Here is a 24,733-nt window from a genome sequence, read left to right as displayed (position 1 = left end):
CAAAAGAAGAGAATTAGAGAGTGCTCACCACCGTTTGCATCCGTCTCTCCAATGGGATAACAGTAAGGATTGTTACAGCATCATAAATGTAGTGAACCAAAGAATAAGGCTTGATAGAAGATCCAGAAGTGAGTATAAAGTTGAAGCAATCATGACTAACGAGCCACTCTTGAACGATGCATATACTTTTGAAATGATATTCGAATTGCAGTACTTTCACTTCTTGCAACCTTGTCACACTTTTCCTGAAAGGATTTTAGAGACTACTTCTGATCTCAAAGTTTGGAAACACTCTATTGGTGAAATAAGACTCACTGTTGGACCAGCTTGTTTGATGGAATATGCATAACAGTGATAAATACAATGACCAAAATCTCAGACATGCCAGGAAAGTATCCATTTCTATGAATCCCTTGAGCATCCCATCTTGCTGCTGATAATATTTAGCCACTTCACCACGACCAGGACCTGTATAAACACATGGAGAAACAACTAATAAACTACTTGGGGCACATGTTGCACATCTTACAGAATATGTGAGCATGCATCATGTAACCGAAAACATAAGAAATTTTATCCTGATCACTCTAACAAAGAAACTGACCTATATCAATCCCATAAGAGAAATATTAAAGCGGTAAACCATTACAGACAAGAAAAAAGATGATTTCTCAATCTCCTTGATACATGTGCATAAATCTTAGCATTTTAGTCTCCATATTATGTGACCAGGAACATTCTATATGATAAAATGTTGATACATGATTGAAGAGAAAAAACAGATAAAATATAGTAGGGAATATGATCTGTTTAAGAATGCTTCCATGAGACCAAATTCTTGCTCCACTTGTCATGAGTGATTATTATGAGCTAGCCATGAGCATGCTTAAACTGGGTTAAATCCCTGCGATCTACCTTATGGTAGTCATGTTCTGGCATACGTATTCATAGTTAAAGGCACAATGCCATAGCATGTAAATTTTATAAAATTATGCCGGATACATTTTTGTAAGGGCTTTTTAAAGAATGGCTCAAGAAGTATTTGGGCAGAAGAAGCTCTCTGAATTTCTCAATCAAGATCTCATTAAGCTCATTACAAATAAGTTTCCAGAGACACTTTTTTGTGGGTGGAGGCCAATTACACTCTGTTTCTTACAAAGTCATTGCTACAACTTTAGTTTTGAGAATTAAAGCAGCTTTAGTTTTGAGAATTAAAGAATCATGTTACAAATTTTAAGGTCAGAGCAAAACAACATTATCTATGGGAGATTTTTATTAAAATTTAAAACCCTGGGAGAGACCAATCAATGCTGTTTATTTGCAGATTGATTTGACAAAGCATATAACATGGTTGATTGGAGCTTTATTTGAACTTGATAAAATGGTTTGTTTTTTGGACAAGTTCGCAAGGATGGTCCATACCTTGTTCATAAATGCTTCAACCTTTGTTGCAGTTATTGGAGACTCGTCAATTCACATTTGCCTCCCCAGATCCATCAGAAAAGCCCTGCCTTTGGCTATGTATTTGTGTGTTTTAGTTGTTTATTCACTTGGGTAAATTTTGGAGTCAACAAGGATGGAATGGAAGGGTGAATTCAGGGAATTCAGCTTTCTGGAGATGAGGAGGCTCTCAACGGCCACCTTTGTTGATGATTCTATGCTATCCATATGGATAAATCCCGCTCTAGTGAATGGGACTATGGGCTTCCTACAACACTTTCTGTGCTACCTCAGTGCAGTTAGAATACAAGTATGAGTTCTAGCTAGTTGGAGTTGATGAGGCCCTTCCATCGATCTCCTCAAGCTGGAAGAGGGTAAGGCTTAGGGAAAACATGAGATATTTAAGCATTTTGTTAGGGGATGGCCTCACTTCTTCAACTATGCTTAACTGGTCCATGGGGAAGGTGTAGTCCAAATTGCATAAATGGAAATATAAATATCCTCGTTCAAGATTCGAGATTAGTTTTTGGATATCTCGAATCTTGATATCTAAAATCTACAAAATATTGGGGTCTCTGCTGTGGGCTAAATATAGTGGATAGAGGGGGACTACTTGTGAGTGTATGATTGGACTAGAAGGAGCCGAAAAATCATACTTTAGTGAAGATAAAGGAGAGGAAGGAACCAGAATGGGCGATGAACCATTTAGAGAAGAGTCTAATGTATGAGAGCGGGGAGGATAGGAGCCAAGGGGAATACCTGAATGCTGACGAGTAGAATTTCCATGTCGAAAAATTTGTGCAGGTCGACCTTCCCTGTGATGAGACTTCGAAAATGCGCCAGAGAAAGGCCTGCCATGTAATCGTCCTCCCGACTGACGTGGGCATTGTGCTACTATATGTCCGGTGTGGTGGCAGAGTGAACACTGGAAAGGAACTCCCCAGAAGTCCAGTCTCCAAGATAGCTGAGTCTTGCTCGAGAACAAATCTATATGGTTTGGAAAGTTGCCATGGTATTCCTTTTCAATCAGGATCCATGCCACCTGCTTGTCTGGAGCTCCCAAGCATCGAGGGTCTACATAAACGAATTTGCCAATTGTGTTACCAATATCCATAAGGACCTGTTTCGTCCAAAGCTCAATTGGAAAACCTGGTAATTTCACCCATATGAGCTTCTTTTGTGGCGTGTTATGGAGATAATTGTATCTGATGTACCAGCGTATAGCGCTAGGAAGCTCTTCCCATTAATCCATGGCACAAATTTAATTTTTTCCAAGTCCTCCTGACTTAGAAAATGGAAGCTATACCAGCCTTTCAAGAGCCGCACAACAATTGGCATGTAACCAAGCATTGATTTCCACTTCTTCTCTACCCAGTCCCTCATGTTTGGGTCAGAAATTTCTGAGAAGTACCACCTTCCTACTAGAGCGCGCTTCTGTAGACTAGTAATCCTGTCAGATAGAACAACATTGTCCAAAGATAATGCAGGTGGTGGGGAGATGGTTTTAATTGAATGCTGCTTGTGTTTGGTACGTTGTCCCCATGCAGCATGTTCGCCACCCTGTGAAAAGAGGGATGCATGGTCGCCATCTAGAAGACGGGCATCACCCAATATATTGTGCCAAGTGTCCAATGAACGTGGGCCACCCCAGCGGTCAGCATCAACAGATTGCAGAAGGAGTGACTCAGCATCCATCGTGGCCCGAATAAGGGCCTCGTTGGCAGATGAGTCAGAGTAGTGACCCGCCATAATGCCCAGAGCACGAAAAGACAACAACTAGATCCCAAAGCATCATCTGACAACAATAAATGAGGATGTATAGGCGGGTAGCTGAGAAAAGAAATAAACTGGGTCCAGAAATAACTGCGATCCCCTCGGGGACCGGGAGGAATGTTCACGAGGGAGAGGACACGAGCGGAGAATAAACCCACATACCACCAAGAATGAAGTACGTTGTCAAGAGATCATCCAAATCAGGCAAAAAGGCCGATGTTGACATGAGGAATAATACCGGATTTAAAGGGGCGATGTACGAGGATCCCAAAGCACATGGGAAAGTGTCCGACAGACAAGTGTTGGCAGTGGGATGTGATCTCAGAAGTAAATGCCACCTACACTCGTCGGAATAATACCGCCCGTCGGAGAGAGGGACAATTCTGGTACCAGAAAAAGTAACCGACAAGAGACGAGAGCCGAGCGACCAGTTACTGGTAGGAGCACACCAGAGGACGGTGGAGTTTAACAGGTTCCTAGCTGCAACAACAACAATAACAACCGTAGCAGGACATCCAGTAGTTACATATCCTGAAGCCAAAGTTTTTGCAAGGTCGGGTGATATAGCAGATGCAGGGCCAACGATCCCGGATGGAAGAAAAAATGTTAAGGAGCAGGCAAGGTTCTTCCTTAGTGAAGAAGGCCGACCAAGAGTCTCTAAAAGAATCAGACCTGGATGGCATGTGAACGAATTTGCAGAGGGTGGAAATGGGTAATATATATACAGATGAGAATATAGAGAGCAATAGCAAAGATAAGTAAAATATGACAGAGAACAGAGTGCATGAGGCGATATATAAACATGCTATCAAACCCAACAACCAAGCATTCGAAGACAGAGACAAAATAGGGAGGAGCAGAGCTAATACCAGACACCCACAGTGATCGAAAACCTCCACAGGATATTTGAAAACATACCTTGAACACTGTAGGGTGGAGAAGTTGTTTGTACAGACGAGACCCAAAAACTTCTAGCCTTTGATTGAGCCGTTTAGTATATTCCTCCAACCATACTTTGCCCGACCTCCAATCTTTATGGTTCAATGTTGCAGCATGTTATTATATTCCTCCAAACATACTTTGTAAGGTCATTCAACTCTGCTGCTTGCCGTCCTCAGATGCTCCAATATCCCTTTGACTTACATCTACTGCTAAAATCCATAAACACTATCCAGTTTTGTAAATATAGAGGTGAACTAAAAATAAAAACCAAATATCAGCAATATCGGAGGATGAAACAATCTACCCTGGCCTGGAAGCCCCGCCACCTTTCTCGGCTCCATACCCATCCCACAACTTACCCTCCACCACCCAAATCACATACGTTCCATCTTCGTCACCTTCCATTTTCGCTAATTGGAACAAGGGACCTAGGACAAGTGTCACTCTGACCAACTCGCCACTGGACTCACCTACCAACTCAGTGGGCAGTGACCTAGACTTTCTGCTCAATAGAAAATCTTTGGACCTACGGACCCTTACCATCCACAAGCCATCTGGCTCTCCTACCCCCCACATCAGCCCTACTTCTACTAGTAACATCACTGTCCGGCGGAAACAAAACCGTGGAAGCCGACATTTCAGAGGATGTCCTAGGCCTAATCCTCTTTCCTCCCCTATGGACCATTTTTTGGTTGATGTGCCTATTGCTGACATTCCCCCCTCACGGGCCCTTAGAGCACTGCTGCTCGAGTAGGTGTCTCCATGACTTTCATTCTATCATTAAACATACGGGGTTTGGGGGCTACCCCGAAATACCGAGCCTCAAGAGTCTCTTCTCCTCTCTTCACCCTTATATCATTCTTCTACAAGAATCCATGCACTTTGTTCCATAGGTTCTATAGTATTTTAGGAAAATGCTCCCGGAATGGCATATATCTGCTACTGCGGCTGTGGGTCTCTCTGGTGGTTTAGTGGCAATTTTGGACCCTATATGGGTCATTTTTAAAGCATACAAATGTTTCGCGGGCATTCTACTTGAAGGACATGTCCGGGGAATGGGCAGTTGCATTCATATTTTAAACACCTATGCTCCTTACAGAGATAGGACTATTTTCTGGAACCGTTTGTTTTCTTCTGGTATAATGGAGTTGGCCTCCCTCATCATTGCTGGTGATCTAAACTGCACCATTGCTTTGGAAGAAGTTTGGGGACGGTCCAGAAGGATTGACCCCTTGGTGGGGATGTTTCGTGATGCTCTTCTAGCACACAACTTTGTGGATATTTTCCTGGAGGAAATGGCTCCCACTTGGGACAATGGATGCACTGGCGAGGCATATGTCGCCAAGAGACTGGACTATTTTTTAATGCATGAATAGTTAATTTATCACCTTGGTGACGTGCAAACGGAAATCATCAGTGATTTCTTATCAGATCACATGCCTATTACACTTGTTTGGAAGAAGTCGATGGTGCGCCTGGTATGCCATTTAAATTTAACAAAACATGGCTGGATGATTCAGAATTTAACACTCTAGTGAGGGATACATGGTGTCGCGTGGGGGATATTGAATCCTCCCCTATGGATCATATAATAGACAAACTAGAGACTCTCCGTAGGGAAGTGAAAAACTGGCAAAAGAGAAAAAATCAATCCATGAAAAAAGATATTAAGGACATTCAAAGTGAGCTAGACCTCCTCCTCCCGTTGATGGCCACGAACAATCTTCGAGATGCTACCCGCTCACACATTCTGGAGTTAGAATTAAAAATGAAACGACTCTTAGAATTTGAAGAAGCCACTTGGCGCCTTAAGAGTCAGACTATCTGGATTAAAGAGGGAGACAAAAATACAATTTTTTTCATTCATTATGCAAACCATAGACGCAATACAAATTCTATATGGGGGATTCAAGATGCTGAAGGAAATCATATCCAGTCAAAGGAGGAAATATCTAAAGCTTCGACCACACATTTCAAAGCGGCATATGAGCGCAGCGAAAACATTGATGCCGAAGATCTCATATGGGGGATTGAGCACTACCTGAATATGTTTGACCAAGAATCAAATGATGCTCTATACAAAAGCATCACTGAGGAAGAATTACTCACTGTCCTTAAGTCTTTCAAGGGCGATAAAAGCCCGGGACCGGATGGGTGGACCATGGAGTCTTTGATCTTTTCAAAAAAGAACTTCTGCAAATGGTGGAGGAGTCTAGACTTTTTGGGTATGTACACCATCACATAAAATCTACTTATATTTCCCTTATCCTAAAGCAATATCCTCCTACCTGTTTTGAGGACTACAGACCAATTTTGCTGTGCAACCTCATCTACAAGGTTATCTCAAAAACCATTGTCGGGCGTCTCCAAAGTACTCTTTCGCGCCATATATCTCCTGAACAACACGGGTTTCTACAAGGCAGACAAATACAAGACGCCGTTGCAAATGCACAAGAATGCTTGCATTCGATACATACAAAAAATCTAAATGCAACCATCCTGCAAGTTGATCTGAAGAAGGCTTTCCACTGCTTGGATTGGGGTTACCTCAGGCTGGTCCTATTCAAAATAGGCCTACATCTCAAATGTGTGGAATGGATTATGGCGTGTGTGATAAATGTTGATTATTCTGTGATCATTAATGGATACCCCACAAATTTCTTCCAGGCAGGGCGTGGTCTGAGACAGGGCTGTTCTTTGTCGCCGCTGTTATTTATCCTGGCTATGGACGGTTTGAGCCTGCATATTTCAAAAGCGGTGGAACGAGATCATTTCCAGGCTTTGAAGATGGGCTGCAACATCAACATATCACATGGTTTCTTTGTCGACGATGTGCTCATTATGGGTATGTTGAATCGTTTTTCATGGTTATGCCTTTTCCATATTTTCAGGAAATTTGCAAATGCTACTGGTTTGTATATGAATGCTCACAAATCTATTATTTATCATGGGAATTGTGAATTGGACATAATTGCATATATAAAAAATCTGTTTGGAATTGAAGCTGAGTTGATGGGTCATGGCATGAAGTACTTGGGATACCATATCAAACCTTGCAAATATAGGAATGCCGATTGGCTTTGGCTTATAGATAGATTTTTCAAGAAGATCTCTAGGTGGGAATATAGGAATCTATCCCTGGGGGGGCGTGTCATCCTTACACAAGCAGTCCTTAATCAACTAGGGGTATACTGGGCCCATCTGTATCATATTCTTGTTGCCATCATTCACTCACTCAACCGTGTTATGGCTAATTTTATTTGGGGGGTAGTCATGAACATAAGAAATTTCACTTGTCTAAATTATCTAGGATCACTCTGCCAAAGGCCATGGGGGGATGGGGAGTTCTTGACCTCCGTCATTTTGGATGGGCATTATTAATCAAGTCACTTTGGAGAGGTATTTTTGGGACAGGAACATGGAGTCTGGTCATCAGACAAAAATATTTAAAGAATCTGGATTTTATATACTGGTTCCGAAGAGGTTCCATTGGGGTCTCAAATGGATCGGCTATTTGGCTCAGTTTCAAAAAAGTCACAAAGATCTTCCTACAACACTTGGCTTGGAACATTGGCTCTGGCCACAACATTCTCATTGGCATCGACCACATTCTGGGTGCTGGAAATATGGATATGATCCCAGAGCAGCTCTTAATTTCTCTTAATATAAGAGGGATATACTTCTGGTGTCAAGCCATTTCACTATGGAGGGGTCCATACCCAATCTAGAAAAACGCGCAGTAATTGGGTCTAACTGGGCACTAGGTCCTGGAATGGGACTGCATTGTTGCTGAAATGAAACAACTTGGGATTTTCTGTGCTGGCAATCATGATAAACTAATCTGGTCAGGGAAGATGAAGAATGAGAACATCAAAGTTGCAGATATATACCTCTCTCTCTGTTCCGAGGATACACAACTGACCGAGAAACATGTTTTAATATTTTATTTTCATTTTGGAAAACTAATATCCCATACAAAATCATTCTATTTACTTGGTTAGTTTTCCATAATAAAAACCTTGGGAAAACTTGAAAAAGCGACAATGAAAAGGACCTGGCATCTGTCTTATCTGCAAAGAGGAATCGGAAAATAACAGTCATATTTTCCTTACATGTCAACATACAATTCACATATGGAAAATAATTTCTTCATATATTGGTTTTCCATATATTCAACATGCAGGCATTGTAGATTGTTTACGGTGGTGGAGCTCTCAAAAGTCTGTCTGGAGAATCATTCCGCCCATTCTCTTTTGGGAAATTTGGAAGTGGAGAAACAAATGCATCTTTCAGAATTGCACTGAAAATTTCTATAAGATCATTGAAAATGTTTTAATCAGCCACACACTGCATACATCCAATGAAATTTTCTCCAAAACACCTCGTCAAAAGAGGACTGAACTTCAGATGGAATACCCTGTGGGTTTTTTGATGGTGCTGCTCAACGACACACATGTGGTTGCAGGTTTTGGCTTGCCGTCTCAGAGATATTGACATACAAAACATTCTGGCATGGAGGAAGGGGCACTAACACAAAGGCTGAAGCAATGGCCTTATGGTTTTCAAATTTCCTTGATATCCCTCTTATTCATATCCATGGGGATTCAAAAATTATAATTGATCAATTAATGGGCATTGCAAACATCAACAACCCATTCCTTGATATCCCTCTTATTCATATCCATGGGGATTCAAAAATTATAATTGATCAATTAATGGGCATTGCAAACATCAACAACCCATTATTACAGGGATGGCTGAGGAGCATTAAACTACTATGGAATCAACACTGAAACTCCATTATCAGGGATATTGGAAGGGCACAGAATATGGATGCAGATGAACTATCGAAGAGGGGCTTGAATGGTAACACCAGAAAAATGCACTTAGAAATTACCCTGGATCAGAAAGTCATTGACATGGGAGACTTCCCATTACCTGGCTAGTTTCTTCAACCCTCTTCTTTTTTGTATAATTTTTGTAACTCTACTTGTCTTATAACTGTTTTTCTTTCATTTCACCCGGAAGGATGGACATGCTGTTATTTCATGCTCTACAGCCGGCTAGAAGAAGCAGTTGCCATGCTAAATGCTTTCCATTTTCTTTTTGATACTGAACTGCATACAACTTTATTACTCAGGATCTGTATGAGGGCTATGGACTGTTTATTACTCCCTTTATGTCTGTATTTGGCAGTATTTGGGTGGATTGCTGAAAAGGAATCTCCACTGATGAAACTTTTAGGACGTGGGACTTTTTGAATATCATTGTAAATTCCTATTTCTGAGCTATCAATATATAATCTTGCTTTTTTCGTACTAAAAAAAAAAAGGGGGGACTACTTGTGGTTCATTGGAACTTTGCACTTTGCCGACGCAAGAGAGTGGTCTTAGGCTTATCGATGTATTCACTCGCAGGTAAATGGGTGGTCAACAGCCTTGAAAGTGATGCCAAGTGGAAAACCCTTGCTACTCGTAGGAGTTTTGGATTCAATTCAAGGGCAATTTCCTCATTGTGACATCATTTGGTTTCCCCATTGTTGTCATGACATTCAGATTCAAGGACAATTTTCCCAGGGTGACATCATTGGGTATCCACATTGATTTAAGTTAAGGTGCACGAAACTTGGAAATCGGTACAGGTTTCAAAAACAAGAACACTTGGAAATGTGATCCATCCCAAAGATATGTTGGGGAAATGTGTAGAAATTTTCGCAGGAGTCAAATTCTGAGACTGAGAATGCAGTAACCTGAGAATAAAGGACTTCATTTTTTATGTCTAGACATTCAATATCTTAAGATTTTAGATTCTTTTTACCTTTTGATTAACCTTCATCTTGTTTTCTTGTGGCCAGTGCAGACCTTCTAAGTCATAGTGAGTATGTGTGCCTCGTAGGCAGGGAGATACAGTTGAGCCCTGAGCTTTGCTGATTCAAGTTTAAATTAAATTAATTTAGGTTTTGTTTAGTCCTTCCTTTTTAGGGTTTCAGACATTGCTCCCCGTGTTCTTCTAATATTCTCTTCTTGCACTTGTGATAAATTTCCGAAGGCAGCCGTGGTATCTTTTGAATCTCATCCCTAGTTAGAGCAAGGGAAAATTATGAAAGAGAACCAACATGGAAAAATAATCTCTATTTTCTGAGATTCTGGCCCCTACATCGGGAAATCTACAACCTGTTTGTATAAAGAAATAAATAATAAAAACTATTGCCATCCTAAATTTCATTACTTTAAAACAGAGATTGTCCGCTGCCTACTGCAAATCTAAGAAAACCTAAACCAACTGATTTTCAAAGTATGGGGCCTTATGATAAGACCACCGTACCTGATCATTTTCCCTTATTTCATTACATTAAAACAGAGATTGTCCGCTGCCTACTTCAGTCTTAGAAAACCCACACCAATTGATTTTCAAAGTATGTTATTATAATACTATCGTACCCTCCAAACGAGTTAAAATTCACCAATATAATTTTTAAAAATTTTCTCATCAATTGCTGGAAGGCATAACTTCACCAAAGTAAATTCTGAAAATTCTCTCATCAATTTCTGGAGACGTATTTTTGTTTCAGCGCACAGATGTAGAAACCCAGTAATCTTAGTTACCTCTGAATGAATCAACCAATATATAAGGACAAGGCACCACTTCCTTGTAGTTGCCTAGATCCGCACGAGGATCATGATCATGGCATACTGGAATGTAACTTATTATTTCAATCAACACAAAATAGTAACTAGCCTTTGCACAAAAAGGTGCAAAGAAACACCTATAGTGTAGATGAATTTAGAGTGATGTAGAGGTAGTAGTGTGAGGAACGTGAATGAACGAGTCAGAAATGGGAAGGAATTGGTAAAGTAGAGGATTGTGTGTGGGACATGGTTGTGTTATTGAAATCTGGCTAGTTGTCGAGGCAATCAAATGTCCTCATAGAAGCACTAAGGTGATCAAATGCACTCATAGAAGCACCAAGGGGATAGAGATAAGAACAAACTAATAGGGAAAACAATGAATTAAGAATGTAAGTAAAGACTTAGAAATTAAATTTGTTAGTTTAGTTTTATTTGGTTTCTCTTTGTAGAAACGCGAAAAAAAGTAATGTTTTATTCACAATATAGAGATTGTAACAAAGTAATATTTCTCCCGTGAGCATAAGCAACACAAAAAATATTAATCTGACGGGTTGAAACATACATCTAGGATCCGGATCCCCGCTCTTGGTTGTAGCATTCTCAACAAAGGAATTGTGCAGGCGAAGCGCGAGATTCTATTCAAAGAAAGTGAGGTTCACCCCACTATTGTTGGAGGTACTACACACCTAAGACCTTCATTACTGGCACATGCAGACACTTAGTTAGAGCATTCACTAACATGCAAGGCTTCAACTTTGGAATCTTCACCAGATTGGCGCCTTTCACTGTCCATGCATGCATGGGACTGCATGCAAGATCCTTTCTGCATGATTTACTCCTCCTTTCACTCCGCAACTAGCTAGTTCTCTCCGGAACTTGCTGTAGGTGTTGAGTCCTCCCATTGATCACCACTAAGGCGCATTACCTTGGGATCTTCACCCAGTGATACTATATCATGAGCATTGTAACCTATTTTTTGAATATCAATAATTCTTTTTGTTCTTTCGACTTTCTTTTAGTGTTTTTGCTTTGCAAAGCTATGCGTTCAACCTTTACTAGCTAGATTCATCTGTGCAGGTTTTCTAACACATTTACATGGTATCAGAGCCCATAGGTTGCTAGATAAAAGGTGCACCAGTACTTTATTTTGCAGGTATTACAACTTGGAGATTGAAGATCGACAGAAAAATGGAGTTTCCCAAAGCATCAATCCTAACACCGTACAACTATCACGAATAGAAGGACCAAATGGCTCGATAACTTCGTCATAAAGGGTTGTACAGGATTACCGTGGCTGCAAAAGTGAAACCCACTTCAGCCATAGAGAAATCCAAGTACCTCAACTGCATGGATGAGGCCCACGAATCCATATGCATGTGCATCTCCCTAGAGTTGCAGTTTCATCTATCTGCATGCAGTACTCCCAAGGAGACTTGGAAAAAGGTTGAAGAACTCTATGGGAAACAAGATGAGATGAAAGGACATCTGCTCGAAGTGGAGCTGCTCTCATTGGATCCACGGAACTATGACAAAATTCAAGACTTCTTCACCAAATATAATGATCTATTGCTGCAACTCAAGGGTTGTGGAATTGACAAATCCGAGGAGGAGAGTCGCCAATTTCTCTGTATTATGTCAAAGCTCAAACCAGAATACTCCGTCTTTGTGTCTACATTTCATTTAGTAAGGCTCGCAATAGGTAAATCGTACACTATGCCTTCTCCCAAAGAGTACATGAAGTCCCTCACTTTTGAGCAAGATAAACTCATTGGCATGGGGAAAATCAAACCTCCAAAAGCGCATGCACTTGCTGTGCATGATGGCAACCACAATAAAAATCACAAATCTGATTCAAATAAGAAAAATCAGCAGCAAAAACACAAGGGAAAAGCACATTCCCATCCAAAGAAGGAAGGGTACACCATGCCCTTCAATGACTCCTTTGGCTCCAGAAATGAGAAAGGGAAGAAAGGAGACAAATGTACCTACTGTCACTGAGGATTACATCCGGAATCGAAGAAACAAATTGACCAAATGACAAAAATCCTTCAGAAGCACAACCTTGGGGACCACATCCCTCAGGGCGCCAAGAAGAAAACTGAGGATCCGCCACACGGGAAAGGTAACAATTTTCATTCTTTAGTTGCAATTAACTCTTCCCCTGATGCATGGATTATAGATTCTGGTGCATCACATCATATGGCTGCCGCAAAGGAAGTCTATTCCTCTTTGGATGCATGCAAAGGACCTCCCATCCTCATGGGAGATGACTCACCTATTGAGGTCACTGGAAAAGGTAGAGTGGAACTTTTACACAGAAGCTTTGAAGATGTGCTTCATGTTCCAAAAATTTCGGTAAAATTGCTTTCAGTTTATTAGATCACTCATTCCGACACTAGAAAGAGAGTGGAATTCACTCCAGAAGCAGTGAACATATATGACCTACATAGCAGCTCCAAAATTGCAACTGGTGAGGTAAACAATGGAGCTACACTGTATACATTTTCTGAATTTATTGAATCTAAATCCTCCTTATTGCTTACACATGCTGATGATAGTAGTAGGCTTTGGCATGAGAGGTTTGGTCACTTAAATTATAGGTATATGCAGCAGTTAAGCAAGCATGAGACGGTGGATGGCTTGTCAAATATCAGTTTCTCCAAAGGAGTTTGTAAAGGGTGTGTCCTTGGCAAACATCCTAGAGAAAATTTTGACACTGACAAGACTCACAGAGCATCCTCTCCTCTAGATCTGATCCATAGTGATCTCATGGGGCCTTTTCCTCATCCTTCCATCAACAAAACAAGGTAAGTGCTTACATTTATTGATGATTTCTCACGGTATACTTGGGTGTATCTTCTCAGGGCCAAATCTGAAGTTTTGCGCACTTTGAAGATTTCAAAGCACTAGTTGAGACACAGTCAGAGAGAAAGATCAAATCCCTCCATACAGACAATGGGGGGGAATATGTTAACACAACACTTCAGAACCTTTGCCTTGAGTCTGGCATACAGTTGCAGTGCACAGTTCCATACACTCCGTAGCAGAACGGAGTTGCTGAGAGAAAGAACCGATCTCTCAAAGAGATGGCTTCTTGCATGTTGCATGCTAAGTCACTACCTCAGAAGCTATGGGTTGAAGCACTTAATTGTTCTAACTACATCCAGAATAGATCTCCTCATAGATCTGTCAAGGATTAGACCCCCTTTGAGGCTTGGAGCAGTAGATCTGTCAAGGATTAGACCCCCTTTGAGGAGGTCACCCACTTTCGTGTTTTTGGCTCCTGAGCATGGGCCAAGATCCCCTTTGGAAAGAGGAAAAATCTTGATCCATAGAGCATTGAGTGCATCTTTGTTGGATACCCTAATGGTGTGAAGGGATACCAACTCCTGATTTCCTCTACAGACAAGCTCATCATTGAGCGAAGTGTCCAATTTGAGGAAAGTCTCTCGCATGCACCTCAATTGCCGCATGTAGACACCTTTTATTTACCTCATGACCAAGATGATGACTCATTACACTCAGATGCAGAAATAGAACATGCAGATGCCGAGGTAGAGCATGCAGATGTAGAGACAAAGTCTTCAGATACAAATCCAGTGCATGCATATGATGATCCACATCCAAGCCCAGATCGGGCTTCCAGCGGTGAATCAACTTCCCCTGTCATAAATTAGAGAACGAGGAGCTTAAGTGAGATATATGCACAAGACCACCCAGTTGCTAGAAATGGTCTTGTGGGGGATAATTCTGATCCACGAAGGACTAGCTCAGAGTTTATTGAGCCTCCTCTTGCTCTCACTGCCACTGAACCAATGCCATCCTGACATTGTCATTTGGTTTAGTCTTCTGATCCAAAGTCTTATGCTGAGGCTGCTCGGCATCCCTCTTGGGAGTCCGCCATGGAGGATGAGTACAAATCCCTCCTCGAGAACCAAACTTGGGATCTGGTCCCCCTTCCTTCAGGAAGGAAACTTGTTCGATGCAAATGGGTTTACAGGACCAAGAGGGCTGCAGATGGGTAAATCACTAGACAAAAAGCCAGGCTAGTAGCCAAAGGCTTCCAGCAAGTGCATGGCATTAATTATGATGAGACCTTTGCTCCAGTAGCAAATATGGATTCCATACGCCTTGCACTTGCCATTGTGGCTGCCCAGGGGTGGGAAGTACATCAGATGGATGTGAAGAATGCCTTTCTTCACGGAGACCTATCTAAGGAGATCTACATGGAGCAGCCACATGGTTTCATTCAGGATTCATATTTGGTCTGCAGACTAAAGAAGTCTCTCTACGGCCTTAAGCAGGCCCCGAGAGTTTGGTATGTGAAGATGGATTCTTTTCTCTTATCACAAAATTTTGAAAGATATAAGTCTGATCCAAATGTTTACATGCTCAGGACACATGACTCTCTTATCATCTTAGTTTTGTATGTGGATGATCTCCTGATCACCGACAACTCGGCTTCAACCATTGCTGTAGTCAAGAGGACCTTGCATGATAGGTTCTTGATGGCGGACATGGGCCCATTACACTTCTTTCTTAGTCTTGAAATCAGTCAGGATGCCACAGGCATCAAACTCTCTTAGGCTAAGTATGCACGGGATCTCCTCGAGAGATTTCACATGACTGACTGCAAGCCAGCACCGACTCCTTTTCTGTCCGGGGTTTGCCTTGAGGATGGAGGTGACACTCCATTAGTTGAAAGTACTCTCTATCGACAGCTAGTAGGGAGCTTATTGTACCTCACCCACTCCAGACCAAATCTCTCATATGCAGTAGGGGCAGTTTTCAGATACATGCAAGAGCCGCATGAGCTACATTGGAACGTTGCCAAGCGCATCCTCTGATATGTGTAGGGCACCATCACCTTCGGGATTCACTATACAGCAGGCATTGCGTTAAATCTCCTTGGCTTCACAGCTTCTATTGGGCGGGCGACAACATTGATCGCAAGTCCACCTCCGAATATTCACTCAGTCTAGGGTCTGGCCCTATCTGTTGGTCAAGCAAGACGCAGGCTGCTATTACTCTCTCTTTAGTTGAGGCCGAGTACAGAGGAGTAGTCAACATCACCATTCAGGCTCTGTGGCTACAACACTTCCTCACTAAGTTGGGTGTCCAGTTCCACCAGCCCACTGTCATCTGGTATGACAATTAGAGCACTCTCAAATTTTGCAGGGATCTAGTACAATGACAACGGACGAAGCACATAGAGATCCATATGCACTACATCAAAGACTTAGTACATGATCGGGTCATTGATTTGCAGTTCTATCCTTTAGCAGAATAGACTGTAGACATCTTCACCAAGACATTCACTGAGCAGAAGTTTCACTCTCTGCGCGATCATCTTGGAGTGAAGGACACAGTTGCTTAGCAACTGTCTTTTCTTCCTCTTTTATTTTGATTACATTGTATTTTGAGGGGGGGTCTTTCCCACGATGTTTTCCCTCTGTCCTCAATTTTAGTACAATTTGCACTGTATTTTGGGTGACCTTTGGCCTTAGTTTCTAGGGCCCATTTTCTATTTTTCCCCATACTGGTGTTCAGAGGGGGTGTTGGAGGTACTACACACCTAAGACCTTCATTACTGGCACATGCAGACACTTAGAGCATTCATTGACATGCAAGGCTTCAACATTGGAATCTTCACCAAATTGGCGCCTTTGACTATCCATGCATGCATGAGAATACATGCAAGATCGTTTATGCATGATTTACTCCCTGATTTGTTCCTCCTTTCACTCCGCAACGGGCTAGTTCTCTCCAGAACTTGTTGTAGGTGTTGAGTCCTCTCATTGATCACCACTATGGCACATTCCCTTGGGATCTTCACCCAGTGATGCTATATCATGAGCATTGTAACCTATTTTGTGAATATCAATAATTTTTTTTGTTCTTTCGACTTTCTTTTAGTGTTTTTGCTCTGCAAAGCTGTGTGTTCAACCTTTACTAGCTAGATTCATCTGTGCAGGTTTTCTAACACATTTACAACTGTAGCATCTGCCCCTGCCATTGATGTAATAATAACACTTCAACTCATTGAGGAAAAGGAAATCCTTGTGCTGCTATAGTTTCTGATTGCATTGTCCATTGTGCAGTTAGTGTAGCCCATCTGATTTACTTGAACCATGTTGTGTTGATCCTTCTGGTACCTAAACGCCGCAAGAAAGCATAAACATAGGTTTTATGTAACAACCTTGGTCAAAATTCCTTGTAAAAGTTAATAAAGGAAAACTTGTGTCTTGCCACATAGTCGAACAACTTCAACATTCCACACAAAAAGCTCACTGCTTGCACCCACCGAAGTAAAAAAAAAACTCACTTGGTAACAAGAAAAACTTGACAATGAGAAGTAAAGCAAGAAACAACAAATCTAGCCTCAATGAGCGCCACAACACCAAAAAAAAGAACCACTTTGAACAACAAAAATAGCTAAATCCGTTTCTCGATGATCCATCAACCATAATAATAAATTCTCCACCAACACTCTTAAAATGAAATTAACACCACCAGAGCTCAAAGCAGCCCAAGTTAACTCCCAACTTTATGAAGGATTTCCGAGCCCAAGTTAACTCCCAACTTTATGAAGGATTTCCTTTCCCAGTGCCTACATTGTCAAATCTGATCTACCATGGATGGCAGGATGATGTCGACCCTCGAATTCCAGAGCCAAAAATTTAGTCGAAAGCCTAATGTTAACTATGGAGATTTGAAAATTTGTGCTAGTATAGACTGCATAAGAAGTGACATAATAATTTAATTTTAATAGTATATTCTCTTAAAGGCCATTGCCATTAATATCATGTTCAAAATACTTTTAAATTATTATAACAAATCAATATATATCAATTACATTTATTAATATAACTTTGCTAATAATTATTAAAATAATTTAATTTAATAGTTTTGTCCAAATCTCCATTACATCAATCTTAGTATCGGGAATACTTTTAAATGATTGTAACAAGGAGATAATAAAGTTACAGATTGAGTTATATGGAAAATTTCATATACACATTATATTGATAAACTAATTATGATAACACTGTTACTTTTTTATATAATTTTCTTAATAACAAAATTATTCATAAACTCGTTCACTGTTATTAGTCCCTGTCTACTTTAGTAACGATTCAACGACTTTCTATTAGTTAAGATTTAACTCCTAATATTTTGTTCAATTTCAAAGTTTTAGACGAGAAAATTATATATATACCAAATTTTATTGAATATGTATGTTAATTTTTATTGTTACAAGTTTTACAAATCGTCGATCGCTTTATAAAGCTGGGAATTAAATCGATGTCTACAATTCCACAATCGACATTAATCTAGAATCTAAAGAAGTGTTTGTCCTTGATATGTGCACTCTATGTCTTATAGTGAATGGATGGATGACAAGAATAATCCAAGAACAACCAATTAAGTAATAAAATCATTTTCAGTATGAAACTGTATCTAGTCTCTATACGATTTAGTGGGATTTCAGCCAGGGATGTATTTACACCCATCATTTTAGGTCTGAGTTTTTCTTGTTGCATGAAAAAGACCAGGGATAAGGATCAAGGAAAAACAGGCACCCAAAACAGGGGAGGAAACACCTCCATTTTTCAGAGTTTGCGTCACTGAGCGACTTGAACTTGTAATATTTCAATTTGTCTTAATATGTTAAGGGTGAGTGGAAGAAGCCACCGATCAATGCAAGAAATGTGAAAATAGTGTCTGCAGCTGGGAAGAATTCGGACTTCATCCTCCTCCCCAATACACCCCAAACAGATTGCACATGATGAAGAAGATGAATCATTCATATTTGCATCATCTGATCTTCTTAAACACCCGAACTTCCCTTCGGGCAGCGCTTTGATCGTCCTGAATCTGCTGGACAAAGCACATAGATTGCAATGTACGCCAACGCAGGGTTTAATTTGGAGAACACGCGGATGCCATTCAACGTACGCACTGTTAAACTCTCGAACTTGGATTTTGCAGAATCCCAACATTGAAAGAGCGCCTGAACCTTTAGAACTGAAAGCGCAGTCTCTTCTAAGGCCAATGCCATGTATTCTATTTTCAAAATGCAAACAATTTCGCTGCGGTTGGAGCAGATGTTGGCTGGGCCGACGACCAATTTGATGAAAACCCGAAACTCGTCTAGGCTAAATATAGAGATTAGTGCACTGTAACTACTATGACGAGAAGCTTGTTCATGTGACCTCCGTTGTTGTGAATGAGGACATGAGGAAACAACCTGACGAGAAGCTTGTTCATGTGACCTCCATTGTTGTGAACGAGGACATGAGACGAGAAGCTTGTTCATGTGACCTCCGTTGTTGTGAATGAGGACATGAGGAAACAACCTGACGAGAAGCTTGTTCATGTGACCTCCATTGTTGTGAACGAGGACATGAGACGAGAAGCTTGTTCATGTGACCTCCGTTGTTGTGAATGAGGACATGAGGAAACAACCTGACGAGAAGCTTGTTCATGTGACCTCCATTGTTGTGAACGAGGACATGAGACGAGAAGCTTGTTCATGTGACCTCCGTTGTTGTGAATGAGGACACGAGGAAACAACCTGTATCAGGTGGTGATCGTAGGAGTAGTGAGTTCAACTGCACCAACTGCCTCTCCAACAACACTGGCGGTTTTGGTGTGCCAGCATAATAATTCTATGTATAAAGTATCATGGCACCACCTAGTTGAAATTTCCATTGCATCCGGAGAATTGAACCAAACAAATTTTGAACAGATGTCATATTGGAAAAAAAAGACAGAACATGTCAAGCTGAGACGAGACAGATGCTAAAAGCTAAAATGGAAAAAAAAGACACAACAGATGCTAAGCTAAAATGAAAAAGGTAGACTAAACTGGGAGGTGCGTTGATTCAAAAGAAACGCTTATAGGCTTAAATATTCTGGAGAGAAGTACGGAGATAAGTATTGAGGAACCATGGAGGTTAAGAATTTATGGTAATTAAATGTGTTACATTTATGAGGTATGGATTAGTTGGTTTGTATTTGTAATGTAGAAAAATTAGCATGGAGGTTAAGAATTTACATGAATGTGGTTCACTCATGAAGTATACATTAGTTGTTAGTTGTTTTGTGTGAGGTTCGGTTTTCATCGAGGTTCAATTTCAAACTTTATAGGGAGTTGTTGAGAGAGTCAATTATAAGAATTACACTATCCCAAAAAGTGTCCAGTCTCAATGGAGTCTTCCAATAGGGAGGTGCTGAGAGAGGGAGTCAATTATAAGAATTACACTATCCCAAAAAGTGTCGAGTCTCAATCGAGTCTTCCAATAAAGAGGTGCTGAGAGAGGGAATCAATTATAAGAATTACATTATCCCAAAAAGTGTCCAGTCTCAATCGAGTCTTCCAAATAGGGAGGTGTTGAGAGAGAGAGTCAATTATAAGAATTACACTATCCTAAAAAGTGCCCAGTCTCAATCGAGTCTTCCAAAATCATAATGCCCAGTCTCAATCGAGTCTTCCAAAATCATAATAATAGCGTCTTCTTGTTAAGAAAATTATCCTTCCATACAAGTAAGCCCTGACATAGACCTTATAATAAAAAAGAAATAAATATATGTGACTTACAATAAATTGATTCAAATTATCCTTCCATACAAGAAAGCCCAGACCTGGACCTTATAATGGAAAATAAATAAATATATGTGACTTACAATAAATTGATTATCATGTTGAGTACCATAAGACAATAGTCCACAAGAGTATATAGTCATCTAGGGAATTGAAATTTGGTAAGGGAAGGTACTTTGAATTTCGCATGTTGACTTGAACCCTCATTCACATCAATGCAGAAATTTCGATGTTCACAATTGTTTTTCAAACACACCATCATGATTTTTTATAATTTTAATTTTTTTTTCGCTAAATTGTAAATTGTAATTGTGTCGAGAGGAGCTCTACAATTTAGTATAGGGTGGATGTGTAGCGTTAGATGTGAAATGTGAGCGTTTAGATGTGAGATGTTAGTTTTGAGATGTGAGATATTTTTTAAATTCAATTTTTTATATTGTGATTTTGTTTTTTTATTAATAAAATTACGAACAATTTTTTAGGTAAAATAAAGTATAATATACATATTACATTAAAATATATAACATATAAATAGTACTTATAAATTAACATCCCTTTTACAATATAAATTAAAATAATGAATGCATAACCATCTTTAAATTTAATTAATAAGCGGATAAAAAATTAATATTTACAATATAACAAGATTTTTAATCATGAATATTTACCATGGATATTATTAACTTCTAAATAAGTTTTTTTTACAATACCATGGGCCAATATTGAGAAGAGAAAGATAGAGAGAGGGAGAGCAGGGAAAAAAATCATAATACCATGGGCCATTAGGCTTTTGATTATAATGTTATGGATATAGGCTTTTAATTACTCTGTTACAATACCATGAGCCAATACCATGGCCTTTGGCTTATCAATACCACATGCCCAAAAGCCATAACTTATTTCAAAATCAAAATATTTTACAAATACTTTATTGCGTCTCTCATTCTACAACCCAATATGACCCAGATGTGGAAGTATGTCCATGCTCAAAGTTAAATTTTAGCTAATGTCGACCAACATAAAAATAAAAAATTAGAAATTTAAATATTGTTTATGTTCATCTCTCCAATAAATAATAATAATGATAATAGAAAAAAATAATGCTGGTCCGACACAAAAATGAAAGATAAAAGGAGAGAGAGGGAGAGAGGAGAGCCGGAGGGAAGAGAGATATAAGGGGGGAGAGAGGGAGAGAAGGGGAAGAGAGAGAGTGAGGGAGAGGAAGAGGGAGAGAGAGATAGATAGATATGGAGAAAGAGTGTGTATGTTTTGGGGGTGATATAGAAAGACAAGAGAGACAGAGGGAGATAGAGATATAGATGGAAGGTGAAGATATATATATATATATATATATATATATATATATATATATATATATATATATATATATATATATATATGGAGAGAGAGAGAGAATGTGTGTTTGGGGGGGTGAGATAGAGAGACAAAGAAGGAGAGATGGAGGGAGATATAGATATAGATGGAGGGGGGAGAGAGGGAAGAATATTTCTTGCACTAGATGCATTGATTTCAGTGTAGATGGTGATTTCTAATCCTATTTGATTGCTTGCACTGAAGGAGATAAACTAAATTAGAGGGGAGAGGAGGAATGAAGAGATAGAGAAGGACGAGTGAGAGAGGGATAGAAGGATAAGAGAGAGAGAGGAAGACACAAAGATGGAGGGGTAGAGAGGAAGGGAGATAGAAGTAGAGAGAGAGAGAGAGAGAGAGAGAGAGAGAGAGAGACAAGAGAGAGGAGGAGAGAGAGAAGGATGAGAGAGGAGGAGAGAGAGAGAGGGACAAAGAGACGGAGTTGGAAGGGGAGAGAGGGAGGGAAAAAGAGAGACATAGAAAGATATAAGCGGAGATAGAGAGAGGAAGTGACAAGGGAGAGATGTAGAGAGTCTATGTATGTTTGGGGGTGAGATACAGAGACAAAGAAAGAGAGATGGGGGGGAGATATAGATATAGATGGGGAGGGGAGAGAGGGAAGAAAATTTCTTACACTAGATGCATTGAGTTTGACATACATGGTGATTTATAATGCTATTTCATTGCTTACACTATATGCGTTGATTTCAATGTTGATGTTGATTTTTAATGATATTTGATTGCTTGCACTAGATGCATTGGTTTCAGTGTAGATGTTGATTTCTAATCCTATTTGATTGCTTGCACTAGATGCATTGATTTCAATGTAGATGTTTTCTAATTCTATTTGATTGCTTGCACTAGATGCATTGATTTTAGTGTAGATGGTTATTTATAATCCTATTTGATTGCTTGCATTAGATGCATTGATTTCATTGTAGATGGTGATTTATAATCCTATTTGATTGCTTGCACTAGATGCATTGATTTCAATGTAGATGTTGATTTCTAATGATATTTGATTGCTTGCACTAGATGCATTAATTTCAATGTAAATGTGATTTCTAATTCTATTTGATTGCTTGAACTACATGCATTGATTTTAGTGTAGATGCTTTCTAATTCTATTTGATTGCTTGCACTAGATATAGTGATTTCAGTGTAGATGTTGATTTCTATTTATATTTGATTTCTTGCACTAGATGTATTGATTTCAGTGTAGATGTTGATTTTTTATTATATTTGATTGCTTGCACTAGATGCATTGATTTCAGTGTAGATGTTGATTTCTAATTTGATATCACTGGATGTATGATGGTACATTAATTTTAAAGTGTTTGGATTAACAATGTGATTGATTTTAGTGTAAACACAAAAAACTTATTGACAATGTGCATTGATTTTTGCGTTATAGTAATTCAACCTATTAATATTAGAGAGCAAGAGAGAAAAGGTAATATGTTTACTATAATAACTCGAGTTAAAGATTTGAATGGTTTACGATTTCAACTACACTTTTCATATAATTGATATGAAAATATGGCAAAACTAACAAGGGCGACAATAAGAATAATAGAAAAAATAGTTGAGATTGATCACAATGAAGACTATTTGTAATTGACTACATTCTTATTATTCACAATTTTTTCCATTCAACACTATTACATTGTCAATTTGCATTCAAAATTTTTATTTCATCATTTTTCATAATTAAAGTTATTAACAATATCTATCATATCAACAAATTGAGGTAGCTCAACAAATTTAAAATTAAAACTACTCTTCAAGATATATTTAGTAATACTTGGAGGGACACTATTAAGAATTAATTAGTTGTCAAAAATTGTGATACCTAAAATTAAATGAAATAGATGTGCAATATCAATCCTCCTACAAGCTATTGACAAGATTTTCTTCCTTCTTCATCACCAACTAATTAATAATAAACAATTACATACACATATAGAAATATAACACAAAAATTGTAACATTCACAAACATTACCATCCAAATCCAAACACATAAAAACACAAACCACTCAAAGCATCCAAACACAGACACAAACAAACCACTCAAAACATCCAAACACAGATGTACAAACCATTCAAGGAAAGAAACATAGACTAAATTAAAGAACATAATTATATGGTCATTTCAAGCAAAGAAAAAATAATGTAAATTTCAAAGTATAAAGTTTATTTCAAACATATACATAATAATGAGAATATAAAAATATGACATTTTTTTCCGCAACTGGAACCAACCTAGATCCATCTAACTCTGGATCTATCATGCGACAAGAGAGATCAAATCCCTCGAGGTGCAAACCTTTCCTCAAATTCTACACTCCAAAAAGAAAGTTTGCACCTTAAGGTATTTGATCCCTCTCGATGCATGATGGATCCAAAGTTAGATGGATCTAGGATGGTTTATAAAACATTCTAGACACTGAAAAATACCTCTATTTTATGATATGTCATTTTCATCTCATATCTTGTCATCGCCATGGATATTTACAACATCTAATTTCATATGTGACATTGTTTATATATTGAACCAAGCTAGTAGAATCATCATGGTTTTATTTTAATAAATTGATTGGTAGAATCATTGTGGTTTTATTTTAATTGATTGGTTGGTAGAGTCATCATGGTTCTATTTTAATGGATCTAGTTCGTAATAGTGTATATGCTTATAATCATGTCAAATATCATAAAACTCAAGCAACATGATTTGATTTTTTTCATCATTAGAAAAGAATAACAAAAGATTGAGTGGGGAACACTAACTAATCTAAATGTTGAATATTGGCATTTCTAGAATCTCGTTATATATAATATAATATAATTTATATATTTACCAACACCAATATAGTTATTGTAGCTTTTAACATTTAGTTTAGTTTGTAATATTGTAAATGTCTAAAATGTTAGGACCTTATTTTTATTTTTATTAGACGACAAGTCTCTAG

The 24,733-nt window shown here is 39.0% G+C and overlaps 1 protein-coding gene across 1 annotated transcript; it reads left to right on the top strand.

Moving 5' to 3' along the window:
* Positions 1-5,635: 5,635 nt before the first annotated feature.
* On the top strand, positions 5,636-6,400 carry LOC149172722 (uncharacterized). Its single transcript, XM_089426434.1, has one exon. It carries the CDS (start codon positions 5,636-5,638, stop codon positions 6,398-6,400), a length of 765 nt encoding a protein of 254 aa, XP_089282560.1.
* Positions 6,401-24,733: the final 18,333 nt, after the last annotated feature.

The sequence above is a fragment of the Pinus tabuliformis genome, chromosome 4_2 (genome assembly GCF_031772625.1).
Source record: "Pinus tabuliformis cultivar Carrire ecotype Pingquan chromosome 4_2, CPIR1, whole genome shotgun sequence".
NCBI lineage: Eukaryota > Viridiplantae > Streptophyta > Pinopsida > Pinales > Pinaceae > Pinus > Pinus tabuliformis.
The sequence above is the reverse complement of the archived record's forward strand: the minus strand, read 5'-3'. Positions and strand labels throughout refer to the sequence as shown.

What these genes read in the sequence shown, in the direction of transcription:
- LOC149172722 (XM_089426434.1), top strand. Translation starts at nt 5,636, where the DNA reads ATGCCATTTAAATTTAACAAAACATGGCTGGATGATTCAGAATTTAAC.